The sequence below is a fragment of the Pelecanus crispus genome, chromosome 2 (assembly GCF_030463565.1).
Source record: "Pelecanus crispus isolate bPelCri1 chromosome 2, bPelCri1.pri, whole genome shotgun sequence".
Lineage (NCBI taxonomy): Eukaryota > Metazoa > Chordata > Aves > Pelecaniformes > Pelecanidae > Pelecanus > Pelecanus crispus.
In genome coordinates, this window is record NC_134644.1 from 151,451,382 (window position 1) to 151,470,465 (window position 19,084).

General features: G+C 38.6%; 1 protein-coding gene across 1 annotated transcript in view; it reads right to left on the reverse strand.

Moving 5' to 3' along the window:
- The window catches only part of RNF19A (ring finger protein 19A, RBR E3 ubiquitin protein ligase), a 31,322-nt gene extending 14,263 nt beyond the window's left edge, over positions 1–17,059 (reverse strand). The window contains exons 1-3 of the mRNA XM_009493243.2: positions 17,042–17,059; positions 6,782–7,536; positions 595–803 (exon numbers count right to left, since the gene is read on the reverse strand). Coding sequence (XP_009491518.1) covers positions 595–803; positions 6,782–7,398 — 826 coding nt within the window. The 5' untranslated portion in view covers positions 7,399–7,536; positions 17,042–17,059. The remainder of the gene's footprint in view (positions 1–594; positions 804–6,781; positions 7,537–17,041) is intronic.
- Between the last annotated feature and the right edge of the window lie 2,025 nt (positions 17,060–19,084).

Below are 19,084 nucleotides of genomic sequence, written 5' to 3' on the forward strand. Positions count from 1 at the left end.
TCATCCTCTTTTTGGGGTGGATTACAAACAAGTTCAATTTTAAGAAGATGGAATTGTTAGCTTTCTGGTGGCCGAAACTGATGAGCATTTTATTGAAAAACAGAAATTAGTACTAACAAACAGATGTCAAACATCACACTAGCATCAGATTAACAGTCTCTTCTGTAAGCAGAAAATCAGTGGTTTTGACTTGTATTTTCAACAGCTTTTATTATTAGCAGCCCTATGAAATTTCACCTACAGCAGAGAAAATAAGTGTTCCCAGTGTGTAAGTGATACAACTAATGAAGTCAGCCTACCAAACACAGAATGCTTTCCAGCAAGTTCCTTTGTCTCCACACTTTTCAGCTACAAAAGGGGAATTTAAAATGCTGACAAGCCTGTAAGATTGAAATCAGGTACGGTGGTCACAAAGTACTACAAATTATAACATTTAAAATTTGAATTCAAACTTAAAATTGCATAGTTTATGTTTCTGAAAGACAAAGCAGCTAGTATCTACCATGCTACTATTCAGTTCTTTCCTTTTTAGAGTTAATTGTGCAAATGTACTAAAAAGATACTTTACAGACACAGTATCCTAATCATAAATACCTGCTGCTCCAGATTCCTGGCTGTAACTAATGGATGAAGAACGAATTGTTCTCAGGCGCAGACTTTGAGCTCTCTCCTGGCGAGCAGCATCGCAGGTCTGGTTTGGATGCCAAATCTGCTTACAGTGGTAGCAAAACTCAGTTCCGCAGCCTTCTCGTCCACACGTAAGTTTGGGACAGCTGGCACATCCAAAAGCAATCACAGCATATCTTGAATGATCAAGAGGGGCAAGAGAGAATTTTGTTAATAAAAACAGTCCTATCTATAGACCGAAGCAGACAAGCCAGCTGCCAGAGCAGCTGAAGCAGGTACAAAGGCAGTGGACATCAGGAGCTGACATTAGGTGGCCAGCACAGGTTCCTTACTACCTCCTTCCACAACTCTATTGCTACTGCATTAGACCAAGACCGTGCAGAAATACCACAGTGTAACACTTCGCTCTACCCCAGCAAAGTAGGTTCATACAGTACTGAAATATACTGATATTTAAGGCTGGATGCAGTACTGCAAGGTTTACAGTCACAAAGCAACAAGAGTTTAGAAGAGCGGGGCAATAAAACCAAAAAACATATTTAAGCAACTAGAAAAAAGTTACAGTTTCAGAAGTGTCCGAGTCACTACGGGCATGTCTAAGCTTGAACCTTTCTGTAATCTGCTGAGTAATCTGTACTGTAATCTATTACTGTAAAGGCATCTGACTTGGTACTGCATGACATTTTAGTATTTTACTGGTTGCCTTTTGTTATGAATACCACTATCTACTTTAAAGAGATGTTTGTTTACTCTTTATATTTTAAAATATCAAAACAACAAAGCAAGCATTTTATAAATAAGGATTTTGGTTTATCAATTAAGACAATTTCATTTTTTTGACAATTTTTTGAATACATTTCAAACTGTAAATGCAGAAATTGATGAGTTCAGGGCCTCACTGACACCTTTACTCTAACAATACTACAGAGCGAAAAGCTCCAAAACGTTGATACTTACAAAACTGTGTTACAATATTTTGTAATAGGACACTACATGAACAATTCTATACAATGAGAGTAGTTGCCACAAATCAATTCCTCTGTCAGGTTTGCATTTTAAAGTTCACATGACAAAAATACAGACAATGTGTATTATAGTTCATAATAATACTAAATATATATATAGACATGCAAACACATGTGCCTTAATTCCTACCCATTATAATTTTTTTCCATGATTTTATGCAATAGCTTTCTTTTAAATAGAAAACAATCACTACTAGGTCCACTGGTATCTACACTTAAAACAGATCTATAGTTTTATTCACGTGAACAGTCCCCCTGAATAGACGTCAACAGATTTATAAATGCAGCAAGGCTTAAATTTATGGCTGTTCAAATGAAGGTAATTTTCTTTTAAGAGACTAAGTTGTTTAGTTTTACCCCCTGCCCAATTTCTAGCAGATGCCTAAAATTAACTCAAAACATTCTTTATCAGTAATGGTAATAAAAAAAAATTATTCCCACTCGCATATCTGAAAATTTAGCTATTTTCATTTTACATCTGAAGCTCTGTAAAGTTAATGCAAGTCCTATCCCTTTCATTAAGTGCTTTAAAACAGCATGTTTGAAGTTTCCCCCCCCAAGAAGTTCTGCAAACAGTTTTCAACCTTTAATTTACAGATGATGCAGTTACAAATAAAAATGAGACATATGCTTGTCTGTTTTCAAATATTTCTTACTTTCCAAGTAAAAATTTGTTTCAATAATTGCTAGATTCTTTTGTATTATTGCCAAGTTAATCAGCTCTATTTTGCCACTTACAGCAACTGAGGAGATAATTGCTTTGTATGTACACAAGGAGATTCTGATCCAAATACATCTTCAACATACAGGGATACATCCAAGACTCACTAATGTTGTATCAAAGAATCTCAAGTGTAGGCCACAGAATGAAGTATCAATTTATATCCTGCCTCCCATCACTAATAAGGAATGGGCGCATCCCTGAAAGCACTCCCCATTTGGGACTGATGAATTGGCATACCTTTAGAAAGTAACTTTTTAGACCAGAGCAAATCTCAGTTCAAACTGTACAAGATTACAGATTTCATTTCAACATTTTGCATTCATTTTACAAGTGATGTGAAAGCCAAAAGTTGTTGTTAGGCTGAGAGAAGGGACAACCAACCAAATTCAAGCAATAATGGAATATAACAAAAACCAGAGGCAAAGAGCAATTAATTGAAGAAAGGATGTACTGTGAAGAGAGACAAGGAATGAAGAATTTGCACTCTTTTGCCCAGTCTGCTTTTTGCTTGACAAAGATAAGAAAACCTAGAAATTCCTCCTCTCTTCTAATGATGTCAGCAATACAATCTCACAGCAAAACCATTAAATAATTCAGACAGAAGAAAACACAGAACACATTTGGAATACTGACTCACTAAGGCTTGTTAAAATGACATTGGAAAACTGATATGAAGAAACAGAATCTCAAAAAATTAGTCTGGAACAAAGCCCAAGAGGTTTCCTTATCTGTGCTCCTTCCCCAGGGAAAGATCACCTATTTGCCAGTGTCCCCTACCAAGCCACTGCAGGTACACTGCAGCTGGTCCAGACTTTTACAGTATTTCGGGTACCAACAACAGTCAGGATGCATTTGAACTTGCAGCAAAAGCCGAGGATGAAGTAGCCTGAAGTCAGAAAGACCATGGTGCAGCGGTAGGAACCATTTCTGGCATGAGATTGTTTAAATGCTAGAGACCCCACAGCTCCCAGGCAGCTCATCCAGGGCATAACTACTGCAACAGAGGTTCTCTTCCAAACTAATCCCTAGTCCTCTTGTTGGGAAGATCGTAAGTTCTCCACAGGGACAGAAGTAGTAATACACTTAATACTGCATTTAACTTTGTTTCAAGATCCGTTTGGTTCCAGTTTTGCCATCTCTAGGACCTGGTTTTACCCCAAATAGAGTGAAAGACAACTGAAAAAAGATATTTACTACTTAAATTATTCTTTGTTGTTTCCTGAGAACACAGGGGACCATGATGTAGGAAAATTAATTATAACAGAGTAAGCTAGCTTCCCTCCTTTTCCTTCCTCATTTTTTCCCCCTCAGGGATCAAAGTTTTTGTAATTATTTGCTCTTTATCTGGTCCAGATCTTGGTCCAAGTGCGATGCCCAAACCCTGAAACAATATGACAGGGGACGTTTCATCAATGCGGAGGAGAGCTGAAGCAGTCATGCACCATCCACTCAGTTCCTTCTTTTACCTATTTGTGCAGTAATTTTTTCCTACCAAAATGCTCTACTTTGCACCTATTTCCTATTTATTATAGTACTTAATTTCTAATTTTAAAGACAACTTTAGGAAATAATGCTACCCTCTGTAGTTATTGCACCTCTCATACTTGGGGATTAATTGCAAATTTACTATCCGGCTCCTTCATGAAATATTTGATCTGTGCTAAAATCAGGTCAGCTGCCATCACAACCCTAATGCATCCTGCCAGTACTACATATCAAAAACTGTTCAGAAAAAAAAAAAGCCCTCAGTTTTAATTGCATATTGTACGAGTTGATTACAGTTGCCAAAGCAATTAGAAACCGCGACTACTGTTGTACCACATAATTGTTAAAGCAAATGTCTGCTGATGTGAAGTTTGTGTGTACTGTACATGATACCTCATCTTTACAACAGGTGTTAGCATAGGCTGTCCAGTGAAAGTCTGAATAGTGTTTGCTTCCCGAAACCTCACGCCTGCACAACTCCTTCTTCCATCCTCCTCCTATTCTCCACAACAACATTCAATCCCCGTTATTACTTTCGATACCACTCCCACTCCTTCCCACCTCCCTCTGGGTGCTGTCTCCCAGCTCCCCCGGCTAGAGACCAGCGCCGCAGCAGGCTCCCGGCTAGGCACAGACCAACGTGCCAGATGGTGCTGCGGTGGCTGGCTGGCAGGCCATCTTTAAAAAGGCAACTGTAGGATTTGTATGCAGGTAATCCTCTTGCTGGAGGCACCATTGATGATCTCTCTTTTGCTCAAGTATTACATTTTTTTTTCCTGAAATGTCTTAGATTAACTTATGCCAAATGCTCAACCCCCTCTGCCCAACATATTTGAAGGTGCTAAAGGTTTCGAAAGCAATCAGGAAAAGGATGGGAAAGATAAAATATGATTGAACAAGCTCTTGTTTCTTTAGGATGACAACCATAAAGAATGATCCTGATGAGAAGTATCCAAGTAACCAACTTATCCAATTTTAAACTAGCAATGAGAATTCAGTGAAGGGGTACTATCTGTGCATTAAAAACAGAATCCATCTATCACTGTGAAGCATTTCCCTACCACATGAAATATATTACGAAAAAGTCGTGTTATCAAAAGTACAGTTATGGTCACCCATATAGTACTAGCTTGTTCCCCTCACACATAAACATTGGTATAGTGTAACTGCTTGACAATATACGGTGCTTTCCACAGGATTCCACCCTCAGAGTAAGGAGCATGCAGTAGGCAGTTCTGGAGCAACGATTTAAATATTTGCTCTATAATAATACATTGCCGTGGTCCCACACAATTGCACCGAACTTTAGCTTTGCTCTGAAGACCCACTTTTTATTTTTATAATGGTATTATCTATAGCAATTATTATTACAGTTTGACTGTTTAAAGATACTCAGGATTTTTTTTTAGACAGATGAGAAAACTGAGGCACGAAAAATAAGCAAGGTGAAAAGTCTCCATTAAACAAATCTGCCTTAGTCTACTTACTGAAGTACTAAAGAAGTATCTGAATCACTGAAACATGGTTTAACAGAAAATGGTTTAACAGTTCTTACATGCTTCCGCTTACCTTGAGTAACAACAGTTTGTCCAGAATGCAAGAACTCAGGAAAACATGAGCAAAGCATATACTTCTGCCTGTCAAATAATGCCTTCTAGTGGTTGTTTTCTTTTGTAGTATCAAAATATTAAGAGTAAGCTCTACTGCTTTTGTCCACATGACTTTGTTAGATACTCATGCAACCAACCCATCTCTCAAGTAATTTTTCCTTCTCTGCTCAAACTATAGCACAGCAATGCCATCCACTTTGGACCAGAGGACCTAAGAAACTACCACCTTTCCAGTCCCTGTTTTTGACCTGCATTAGCAAATTCTGTTTCATTTAAAGTATGAAAGCAAAATTGTATTTCAAATATGTTTCTTAACATATCATTTAAATTTGAAAGCCTCCTAAACGTTAAGCACCCGAACATTAATATTGGAATATTTAGTCTACCTAGTAGTCAGTCCTATTTTGCTTGTTCTCTTCCAGCATTCCTCCTTTTCTTCTTTCTACTTATTGCTCATCTATGAGGCTTTGAAACAGAGATGTCATCTTCTATGAGTTTTTAGTGTGCACTGCACATCCGAATTGCAGGTTATAACCTTTAGACATTATGATAAAGTAAACAATCTCTAAAAAAGCAACTTGCTGAAGAATGGCATTATGAGACACCAACAGCAGAAAAGCGTGATGAGCTGCTCAGTAGTATTCAGCCTACTCACGTCAAAATTCAGAATGGTGTCAGAACTGTTTAAGTATTAAAGCAATGTTAAAATGTTACGTTCCTCAGATAATAAACAGGAACAAGCTGATAATTATCTTACATCAGAATCCTGTTGACAGGCAACAAGTGGTGTGTCAACCAGCCACAAGATGGAAGATAAACTGAAGCTGGAGAGGCCTTTTTATTGAAAGAAAACCCTCAATCATTTTTCACAGTTAAAAAGACCAAAATACCCACTGTACTTTAACAAATGGACTAAGTTAAAAGCACAGTCACCAAATTTTCAATTCTCTTTAGTCTGAGCTTTGCACTGTTGCCTTGGCAGTGCAACATCTGCCTGCTGTAGATACATAGCAACCACCTACCAATAAGCTTCATGACATTGCTGAAATTCCCTCTGTGCAGGAAAAAAAAAAATCCTACTTGAGGATGGGTTTTATTTTGGAAGGTGGGCTGTGGCTTGGATTTTTTGTTGTTGTTTTAGTTTTTGTTAGGTTTTGGTTTTTTTCCAAGATTATTCTGCCTGCTACCTACTTGTACAACACATAACAAAACGCTAAAGTAAAGCAATTAACTTTTCAAAAAGCATAATGCTACGAACATTATCTATTTATGCTGTCACTTTTTTGCAGATACTGAGAAAAAATACATACCCACAATCTGGAGCTGGGCACCACCTACAATCAGGATCCGCAACCAGCCATCGCCTAAGCATAAACTCTTCGTATTTTTCCATCAAGATGTCGTCATTTAATATCAAACGAATATCATGAGGATTAAATCGTTCTGAGCATTCTGGACAGCTAATATTAACTCTGCTCTCAGAGATTTCTATCCGGAGATACTGACGCAAGCAATCCACACAAGATCTATGGTGACAAGTCATTATCTCCGGGAACCTGTCCTTGGAGTGCCGCAAAAGGCACAAGGGGCATTCCATGAAGTCTCCACTTGGTTTGCTGCTAGAGGTTGTTCCGTTATCAGAAGAGGTACATGTGGAGAAAATAGAGTTTTTGTCTGTACACATTTCTGAATGAATACTTTCAATACTTGCAATTCCATCAACACCTCCATTTAAATCCCTAGACTTGCGTTTTGTGTCTTTTTTCCTCCGAAAAAGAGAGCCCAATGAAATTCTTCTTTTCTTTGGTGCCTTTTTAACTGACGGCAAGCTCACAGACGAAGCAGAAGACTGGAGGTCCCGATCAGAGCCCATTTGCCGATGTAAACTCATGTCTAGGTCACTCATCAGAAATGGGTTAAATTTCATATACAACCCTAATCATTTTTAAGAATCAAAATAATAGAGTCAGAGGATACAGGCATATTATTACGTAATCCAGTTTGAGAGTCTTCATGCAGAAAATTCACACGTATCCAATTCCAGCAAATTCTTCAGAGGAATTCCCTATGTTAGGAGGAAAGATGAAAAAGAAGATAGATTAGAATCACATCTGTCACTTTTGGTTCTGAAAGACCACAGCACTCTAATGACCTGTTATTCATATTACTACCATCTTCTTCCTCACCATCTGACCCGATACTTCTTTCTGTCAGCTTTTTCTATCCTTTATATCCTTCCCACCTTAACAAGCCTGAAATTTCCCCATGGTCAAAGAATACCTTTGTTACACTTAAGCAGTGCTCAGAAAGGCATCTTCACTTCCCTGCTCCCTAAGGGGGGTGGTGTTTGTGTGCATGCACACACATGTAGAAATCACCATAACCCAAGGTGACAACTAAGTAAATGTATAACAAGTTCTTCTACAAAGCACAGTAACAGGCTTACAGCATTGGAAACTTTTCTGTTTTCTCTACTTTACATTTTCCACACATGTGATAAGGTCATGTATAAACCCAATATAGTTAATTAAAAGAAACAAAAGATTTTTTGTGTATGTTTTGAATCCATTTAGACTGCCAGCAGAAATTAAGTCACTGTGGCTAAACATCTCAAGATACTCTAAAAACCTAGGGGTTCTCAGACAAGTATGCAGATGCATACTTATAATGTAAGGTACTTGAATATTTCAGGAAGCAGAGCTGCAGAGTGAGTGACAGCCAACGCCGTCTTGCCTTTCAACTTCCATATTGCAATTCAAGCAAAGACTAGAGTTAAGGTGACGACACTTCAATTTTCCATCGTACTGATTTTTATTTTTAAAAAAAGCCCAAAAACCCAAATTCCCATCACATACCAAGCTTCAATTATTCCCTGTGTACAAGATCACGGCAAAGATTTCCTTCTGTTTCCTGTTGCTTAACTGACTGGCTCCAAGATGAGAGAGAAAGAAAAGTATTTTCCTCTGACAGAGGAGACTACTACAAGAAGTGGCGTATCACCTCCAACCAAAAACACTAACTTCCCCCAAACATGCAAACATTCCCACTTCTTGGAAGCTTGATTGTACAAGAGGAATTTTTCTAGCTCTCAGTGAACTGCTTCTGTAATTGAAGAATGAGAAGGCATTTCTTACGTGACATCAGTGTTGTGTATCTGGATGCAACTGCTGCTGGCACCATTACTTTCCTCAGTGTTTCCCAACTTCCCTCCCAAAAGGGATGCACTGGCTTTCTATGATTTTACCATAGGATGATAAAATCAGAAACTGGATACTAAAAATAAGTCAAAAGGTAGAAACAAAGGAATGTAGAGGGCCACTGACGATGATACAAAAATATAATTTCTAATTTATACATCTTGGTACGGAGCAGATGAAGGGAGGCGAAAAACCCAACACTTAGGTGAATGCCCCTATTTACCAGACCCCAGGCAGTCTGCACACCAGCTGGAAACCAGCCAAAACACAACTGTGTGCTGTATGTCTCCAGGACAGGATCACCAAGATGACTGGGTCAAGACTAGGAAGTTTCAGAGGAAGACTGGGCAGCAGCGGAAACAGAAATCCCTCTCCAGAAAGGAAACACAGAAATAGCCCACAGGCTGTCCAGCTTGCCAGAGAAATGTGTGCAGCAAACCCACTGCCGGGCCCTCTTCAGACCACTGTAGCTTGGTATTATACATAGAATGTACTACCCGGTAGCCAAGTCAACACTACTCAGTTTATACTACCATCCAGTACAGTAGTACCCCACAAAAATACTACCTTCCTCAACTGTAAGTATTTTAAAAAGCTCAAAAAAGCCCCAAAAAACCCACACAACCAAAAAAACCCAAACCAACCACACAAACCCCAAACAAAAAACCCTACCCACACCACCACCACTACCACCCCCCCCCTCCATTTCCTGGTTTTGCTAAAAAGAAGTCTTATGTTTTGGGCCACTAGACTTTTTGTTTGGTTTTTTTAAGAAAAAATTTAAAAGCCACTATCTTCTGTTTTTTCAAATGCTGAATTATTACTTTTTTCTTTTTTTTTTTTTTCCTAATAAAGGAAAGTCTTGCCTCTGTGGAACACTATATAAAAAAAAATCTTATTTTATTCCCAGGGACTAAAATAAAGCATATTTCAAGAACATAACATACTCTTCCTTCCCTCCTAAGGGAACATCTTCAGCCTAAAATCTAGTCAAAAGGAATCTTGGATGCTCTACCTGCTTCTGTTCCCAAAACAAATTTAATAGTTTTACAGCCGCTGTTTCTCATTAAGTGAACTGAAACATTCCTTTTTCTTTAGATAAAAGATGAAACTGAAAAAAACTGCTCAACAATGATGACAGAAGGGAACATCTTTCTCTCTAGGCTGTTGGCATGATGTTACATCATAGATACACACAGTTGGTACAGAGCATCTGAAATATACTACATATACACAAATCCTATAGCCTATGGCTGACAATAAATTAAGTTTGTATGTTGAGAAGTGCAAGAATAACCTTGAAAGCATTATTATAACTACTACATACTTACTAACATTTGCATGTTCACACAGAACATACAGGACAGTGCAAACTGCCATCTTCCCCAAGCCAGGAGAGTCCATGAACATGAACAGCAGTCAAAGCACTTGTTTCATGTAAGAAGGTGGGGTTTTTTTCAAAAAAAAAAAAAAAAAAAAGAAAAAATAAAGTGAAAAAAAGTAGGAAGTAAACACAGTACCACAGCCAAACCTATGACTACAAGCCTTCCCCTCCTCCCTTTCTCTGGAGAGGAAAGAATGCGTATTACAGCATTTTTGCCAGTTACAACAGATGTACAAAATCAAGAAACAGCAGCTCTGGTGACGAACCAGTTGTACTTTAAAAAAACAAAAAACAAAACCAGAAAACAAAACCAAACAAAGATTCTCCCATGCTCTAAAGAAAGAGACCAGTATGTCCTGTAGCTCTCTTTGCGTAATGGGATCTGATAAGCAGTCTCTCAGAAATAGCGGACTGCTCTTCTAAAGCAAATGGTTAAGCTTTGTCAGGATTTTTGAACAGAGTTCAGACAATCATCAATTATGCTCTCTAGATTTAAATGCATAAAGCTGGTTTTAGAAGCCATACTCTTCCTTATATAGTAATTTTGGATTGCCATTTTAGTGACGTTCAAAGATGACTTTGCTGAAGTGAAAAGATTCAGCAGATGATTTATTACTGGGGAAAAAAAAAAGATGACCAATGTTACCATGCTAATAATGATCAGAGCTGTGCAAAATCATAAAAGCCTTACTAGCGCAATCTGGAGCACTGGCCAGTTCTCCTGTTGCCCAACCCAACCCAGCATCTGCATATTTTTGCAGACAAAAAGAAGGAAAAAATATTTGATTCCGTACAGCCAGAGAACACAACGCCTGTATTATTCCAGTAGCAATGAGTCCACATGAAGGAGATACACTGTGTGAAAAATGAAGCTCTAAAATCAAAAGACTTGAAAGGAGCCGAGACACACAATAACGAACAATCTGATTTTGAGAGGCAACATTCATTGCAAGTTCTGCACTCTCACTGACCAGTATAAACTGTGTCAACATACAGAAGAAACTTAATACGGACAACAGCGAAGGAATAGGAAAACCACACATACAGCATAACTCCTAAAAATGTAAGTTCACCACTGTCCTCAACATTTCCTCAAAAGCACTTACCAACTACAGAAAAACCATGTTTCTGGCTTCCTGCCATGCCTAAAGCCCTACCACAAATCCAAATTCCAGCCATGCTTTGCATTCTGCTCGCACCACAGAATACCACAAAACACCAGTTGCCACAGCACAAAACACACCTTGTCATCTGAAGGCTTCCAAAAGCACAAATGACATTTACAGACGTAACTCATGTAAAGCTCAGTATGTAACTGCTATCTGTTCCTTCAGTAATCCTTCCTAAACTGTTCGCTGAGGAAACCTAACTAACGTCCAGTTAATCTCCTTCTATAATTCTTTTCGACCACGCTGCTTGAAGTAAATGCTATTGCTGACCATATAATGGAGGGGGAGGGAAAGGAAATGGGAATAATCTTGCAAAGGGCGAAGTTTTCAACTCAGAGACGACCGGGGTGAAAAATATCTTCTAGTATGGCTCTCCATGACATAACTTTTGCTCATCTCATCTTACCAATTTCACAACTTTCAGGAAATGCACTAGGGCAGCTGAGTATAACCCTACTGATTGTGCGAGAAAAAGAGCGATAAAGCCCTACTTCCATCAGCCAGCTTAGTTAGGAGACTAACTCCCTCGTGCTCCTAACTGTCCTCCAAACACACCAGAGGCTCAAGCTCAACGTGCTGCCTGCTCTTCCGTTACACGTTCAACCTGGTATGGGAGCAACAAATAAGGACAAGCAGCTTCACACGCATTTCCAAAATGAAGGCAGGCTTCAACATTTGTGTAGGAAAGGAGAAAAATCACCATAAACATAGATGTAGCTACATCCTTACTAAACCCCTTAAACATTCCCTCACGTCATTGGTGCTTAAACGGCAAATTTAGACTTTTCCTGTTGCAAATGAACGCTCTTCATTTTAGGCATTTGCTCCTCCTGGCAATTTAACCAAGCACCGACTTTGTGTTAGCATACTGAAAGCTATTTCTTGATTAAAACTGACTAACAGCTTCCTTCTGACATCTGTAATTCCCAACATCTATTCTCCATAGCTGCTTTCTGAGATGCACTGCTCCAGCTAAAAGAGAGCTGTAACAAAAAAAAACCCAGAGCTTGAAGTTCATCCACCGACAATGCATTACAGATCTGAAATACATTTCTGCCTCCCTCTTCCAACGACCATCTCCTGTCAATCACATAGTATCCTGGAATTTCTAAGCTATAATGTTCTTAACATAGAGGTATCTCTAAACGTCTAAGAGAGGCATCAAAAACACATTTTCCCTTTCGTTTACTCCATGGTGTAAGAACTGTAAAAATAGCGGAACCAAACATAAAACAAAAATATGCAGAAGCTTAAGCTACTAAATTAAATACCAATGCACAGGATTTTTAAACAGCAATCAAGTTTCTCATTTCAGTGGGCATTCTTTAAGTGTCAGTTCATTCCACAATGTGTTCCACAGATACTTATCAAACATTTACAGTGATTTGTTACAGTATGCCAGGATGCAAAAACAGAAAGTCAAAGTGACTTAAATAATTCCTTTAACTCAAACTGAGCTGTGTACAACTACTTTAAAAATATACTCATGTAAGTTTTACTTCATTATGGCTTTTCTCTTTTGAAAAAAGAGGGCACTGGTATGGTAGTTTACATCTTACAAAACTGACGTAAGCAAAAAGAATTGATTTTTGCTTACAAAAAGACACTTTTGCAGAAAGGTATCTTTACTTCCCTGTCCGAAGAGCCACATATGTGAATGCTTCTCTTAAAGCATGCAGACCATCCATTATGAAAGTTACCGGAGATGCTTCTGCTACTAGTAAATCTTTTTGAGTGAAAATTACTTGATCATTTAGTTAATTAGGCTCTCATTTCTTTATGCTTATGATGGACTACTGATACATGCACAGAGGCCATTATTTCAAAAATAGGACTCCCAAATCCACAACTGATCAAACACGAGTTTTTCAAAACCTTTAGAAATCTGCCATGTCAGGTCTCAAACTTTACATATCATCTTTAAGCAACAGAAGAACAGCTTCAGTGAAATAATTTCACTTTTTTAATTTATGCAAATTCAAAAGACTGAGAGTTGAGTTGTCTGCAAATACCGTACCAAGCATTCACTCACTAATTTCACACCAGAGCTTGCAGCAGGCTCAGTGAAGGTGCTGACAAGATCTGGGACATGCCCGTATCAGCACAGAACTGATAAGCAGAACAGAGTAGGGCCCTTATCCCTAAACTGAAAGGAAGGTAAACCATCTGGGATGAGCCAGCTTGACACACATAGGTCATCAGACCAGTGCCGAGCAAGAAACACGGGATCTTCCAGGAGCAAAAGGACTTGCTTTAAGATAGGGGAGTTTCTATAATGCAGAGTCAGTTTACTTCAAGAAAGTCTTCTAATAATTAGTATCAGTTTAGAGACCCTAGGTAATGCCTTGTTAAAATTAAACAAAAGACTATTACTAGATACCAAAAGCAGACAAGAGGTGGGAGCAATTTCCTCATCACATGCAAGCCTTTCTTTTCAGCTGTTAATCTGCACTTCAACTGGGATGTTCACTAAAGCAAGAACAAGACTGCCATTTATTTGTAAAGCATCTTTCAACAAACATTAAAGTAAAACATTACGGTTTCTCTAACCAAATGTATGTCCAGATTATTAGTCTGTATTCTAAATCATGTTTTATAACCCACGATATTCACAGACACTATTATACAAGAATTTAAGAGAAAAGCACTTGTGAGGCAGAGTTTTTACCTCTTAAAGATCTACATACTGCACTGTTACCATGTCCCAGTTTATTCTGACTGCACTTTATTTTTCCTTAAAGTCTTGTGTCAATTATCTGGAAATTCTATTTTCACTTACAGAACAAAGCAATATTGTTTGTACAACAATGAAGCAAACAGACAGACTATGAACCCACTTGGGCTCAAAGCCTGAGACAGTCAGACTGACTGGGCATTAAAATCGAAAGATTGACAGCATTTAAAATACACAGAAGCCTGCGGAGTACATACTGCAGAACTTCCAGAAATTAACTGATATATGATGTTCTATTTTAAAATTCACAATGGTATGTAGCACATGAGAAACAAATCCTAGCAGCTAGAAAAATCAACAGCTTATTTAAAAAAACAAAAGAGAGTTATGTTTCTTCCTTAGAAATTTATGTGCAATACGTCCTGTATCATGTGTCCATGACAGCTGCTATTAAGAAAGGAAGTCTTGCAAGCTGCTCAACTCATTCTGAAAGTCTCCAAACGACTGATTGCCAACTCCAGCAAAACTGTTCCTCTTGCACATAATGTTTGTAAAGAAGAGAGTGTACTTAAAGCACCTCCCCTCAGACTGGTTGGGTGGGTTTTTTTGGTCACTATCCTTTCAAACCCCAAAGGAATACACCATAATCAAACAAAACTGCTTAGAAGAGAAACACCTTTTCCTCTACAATTAAAATGTTCAGTGTAAGATTTCATCAGCACTTTCATAACCAAGGTCAGCCATGAAAAGATGGAGCCCCTTTTAAGGGCCCACATTGTACTTCTGCTAAGAAATGGCCAACAGGCAAGAATTCCTTAAATTCTGAAAATGCTAATTTTCCAAACCAGCAGCATTAAATCTGGGTATATTGAGTGCAACGGTTGACCAAAGCTAAGAACTCAGTGGAGAGACGCTTTCTATTTGTGAATCTCCAGGCCTACATCTGTTGCAAATAACGGCATCAATTTTCCCTTATCTAACTCAGCAGAGCAGTCTTAGTTCAACCACGCACTCGCTCACTGTGTCAAAAGCTTATCCTATGCACTGCAGTGCATTACTGTAAGCAAATGTACACCAAACTCAGCCAAACAGAGACCAAAGTCTTGGAAACACTGGGGGGCGGGGGGGGAAGGAAAACAAAACATCACCAGAACTTAGCTTAATCATTAAAATCCTCACACTAGCACAATTTTTTTTCCTTTGTGCAATGATGGGCACTTCTGAATATTGTGGAGAGATTTATTTATATATACACATGGAAGTAATGTTCTAAAACATCTGACTAGCTAGTAGTCTGGAAAATGGAAGCAACACTAGGGGATTTAAAACTGCACAAGCTGCCTATGCACCAAAAAAAGTTTTCATCTGACTGTATTAATACTTCCATTTAAACTAAGCATTCTTTCTGACCATCAGCTGAAAAGAAAATTAGCTTGCATGAACAAATAAAGATTCCCATAAACCCAAAATCTTTCCCATCCCTAAAGTAAAAATATACTGTAAATTCTGCTTTTAAAATCCTAATCATCTGTAAGAGCAGTCAATATAAAAGAACTAAGGAACTTAATTCTGAATTCTGTCTTCTGAGAATGCTTATATGGCATGAACAGATCCAGATACTTAATCAATGCAGTCTTAACAAAAGCATAAATGAAACAAAGTAAATTATCTGACAACAGCAATAGCAAAATAGTCCCAAAGCAAGTTGTCAGAGTTTTTTAGCTCTATATTTGTTTTAGTTGAAAGCACGTACTCCCCACTTTTGGTTTTACTCTTTAAAACTACTGCTGAATGATACCTTGGAATTTCCTACAGCTGCTTTTTATTCTAAACTATACACTGCAAAATAATTGGAGTAAATATATACACCAGTGAAATAATACCAGAAAGTTTTGTTTCCTGCAGTGTCACCAGTCCTGTAAGTGGAAAACATTGCAACACTCCTGAATGCTGAGATCATTATAAAGAAAAACTGCTCCAAAATGAAAATAACCAAGACTCACAAAATTTCCCCAATACACAGATGTAATTTCAGGTCTGTAATTTTGCCCAATCAAACAGTAATGGCTACACACTGAATTCTGACAAGCTTTTCTTTTCAAGCAGGCTTTAAAGTTTGCCCTACTATAAAAACAAACCAAATAAAATGTACCAAGATAAGGTTGGACAAATATTGTAGTGGAGGGCTCTGAAACCAAGAGCAGGAGTTCCAGAGGGAGCACACAGAATTTGAAGTGCATACCAGGGAGACAGCAGCTTGGGGCGGGGGGAAGATATATAAGAGGTAACAGATCTCAGTTCCTGGCTCCTATTGATTTTTAAATTCAGCAAGAGCCAGAGGTTTCTGCCTTGCACTGAGGAAAGGTATTATTGACCAGCTGACTGGCAGCATCTTTCAGGTCTGTTTTTTCTCTGGCGTAACTAACCTCTATTTTCAGGGTGGGGGAGAAAAAGAAAAAAAAGCGCACACTGATCTTGAAATAGCTTTGCCTCAAAATAAGAAGTGCTGGAAACTATTAATGGGTTGCTTTTTAATTCTCTGATGCCATTTTACCAGTTTTATTAACAAAACTGATATACAGATATACTTTGGATAAAACTTATAAAGTAAACTAACTAAAGTAACTAAAAGGGAGCCAGTTAATAAGAGTTTTGAATTCTTCCAGCGAGATCAAGTTAGGCTGTGTTACCTTAGTGTATTCTAGCAGCAGTAAGTCCAGGAACTACAACAGAGTTTTCTGAACCCTGTTACAGCTCATGCCGTAACTGCTGAAACTGCCCTCAGGTCAGGTACAAAGCTTACACAAGTGTAACTAGCCACTCCTGTTCACTCAAGAAGCAAGATTAGTGCAAAACCCAGTATAGCATGCCCAATTCTGCTGCTGCCTAGCCTATGAATTCATTCTGTCAGTATGTTAACAGCAAAAGCCTGCATGGATGGATTTCAAATCTCCAAGTCTGTTTCTTGTTTAATGATAGCTCTAGTTAAACTGGTGCAATTTCAAATAGAGACCAAGATCAAAAAAAGAATGAACAACTGAGAGAGAGAGAGAAAAACAAAGACAGGGAAAGGTCTAGCCAAGGAAACAAAAATACTCCATCCTGCCAGGAACACCGCCTCTAGCTTCCAGACAGGAAACACTCACTGCTTCCAGAAAAACCATTGGCGTCAGGAAATGGCAGAAGCACCACGAAACTTATCTCGCAGCCGAACCTAACGTAGAATGAGAGGAGGATATCAGAAAAGGAAGGTAAAGACAAACCAACTCGCCATCAAAACACACAGATCTTTGCTTGCAAATACATGAGGTGAAAATTTCAATCTTACTGATGCTTCTTTGGTGGAAAGAATTAGTGGAAATGATTCTTCCAGTCCTGCTGAAAATAAATAAAAAAAGACCAGGCTGAAAAGATAGAGCCCATTCAGCATACACAGGGCAAGAGAAGGGGAATGATCTGGCAGCCTTTACAGAGAGACTCCACTACCAGCATAAATAGCGTAAACACTAGTTAAAAAGCACAAAGCAAGAAAAAGCTGAATGCTTGTCATTTCAAGTACATCTGATGCTGTACCTATGCTGGAAATACAATGTATGCCAACAGGAGGAGTTATTCTGCCAGCACAGTTACTCCACCTACAACAACATCATATACTGTGCCAAAAAATATGCTATGTCAGCACACAGCAGGATTTAGCCAGGTTGATGTGAGTTTTTCCAAACATTTTTCACTGACAGCAACACAGTGTAACTGTAACATAGCCCGGGGACTAAGCAGAGTTTCTCTATGCAAAAAACCTGCTATATCAAATGGCTAGAAAAGTTAGTGCAAAACACCCACTCGTGGCTTTAAAGACTTACTCTTCTGAAACTTTCTTAGTCCTCATTGCCTTGTTAATGGCATCCAAACACGAAGCAACACGGGGGAGTTTGTGAATCCCCTGCAAGCCACTGCGCGTTAGCCAGAGGCGTGACAGTCCTGCACGTCAGGCAACACTCTGGGTCACACGGTGCTGATGAAGCCTTGGCAACGAGAGGTTCTGCATGGTCAGAATGCTTCACACCAAACTTTAAAAAAAAAAAAAAAAATCCCTGCTGTGCTTAATACATTTAACAACAGAATACAAAGTCAGAAAAAAATTGCATGGGACGGACGGCGATTTTCCTGTGCCAGCTGAGGAGTGCCTGCAGCAGTGCTTAGTGTCACGCTCAGTAAGCAAACTGCCAGAAAGCAGGAGGGAGCGTGGGTGAAGATGTATTTGCACTATTCCATTTACTCCATCACTTTTAAATTAGCAAGTTACACCTCCATTGCCAGGCCCCACAAGACAGTGAGTATTTCTGAAATGTAACTCCCCTGCCCTCATGCTTGTGAAAAGGGATTACAAAGCCTTTTTCCCCTAACACTTTCCCTGTCCACACACATACCCCACGTTTACACATGCAAACTCACATATTCTAACACGTCTTTAAATACACTTTGTTGGATGTTCCTTTTTTCCTCCACACAGCATTATCTTAAACATCTCTTTCCACACAATTATGGAAACATCGTTAGTTAGGCCCCTTTGTGACAGACTGTGACATATCATCCATTTCAAACAATTACAGGCAAAAAAGAAAAAAATGAAGCAAGCATAATGCAATTCCTAGAAAAGCTACTGTGCTTATTTTCTCCATTATTTAGAACACCTGAACACTTTCCAATTATAGTCTCCAAACAAACCTGTGCTATGTCAGGTTCTGAGGTAAAACCATACTTCGTGGTTTTTAAATAGTAACACTGGTAATACGCCTTCAACTGTATCCTTTTTAGTAAAACTTTAAAAAAACCCAACACCTTAAGTCAGATTAAAAGCTTCCTAGACCACAGAAACATCATGTTTGGTAAAGTGAATTAGTACAGAAGATGCTGCCTCAGGCCAAGAGTACTCGTTAGCCTAAACCTGAGATACAGTCCTCAAATGTCAGGATGATTTTTTCCTTTAAAAAGCAGAGTAAAGAATCTGTAAACACTACAATATCTACTTGTTTATCTTTTAAATTAGCTGCAATCCTCCAGCTTGACTTTGAACCCCAGTGACATCCACAGTTCTGCTCCAATGGCCTTAAATATAGCTCTCCTGAACTGTTTACATCCAGATAAATCTTAGAAGAAAACAAGTATCTTAAATTGAATCTAACACACAG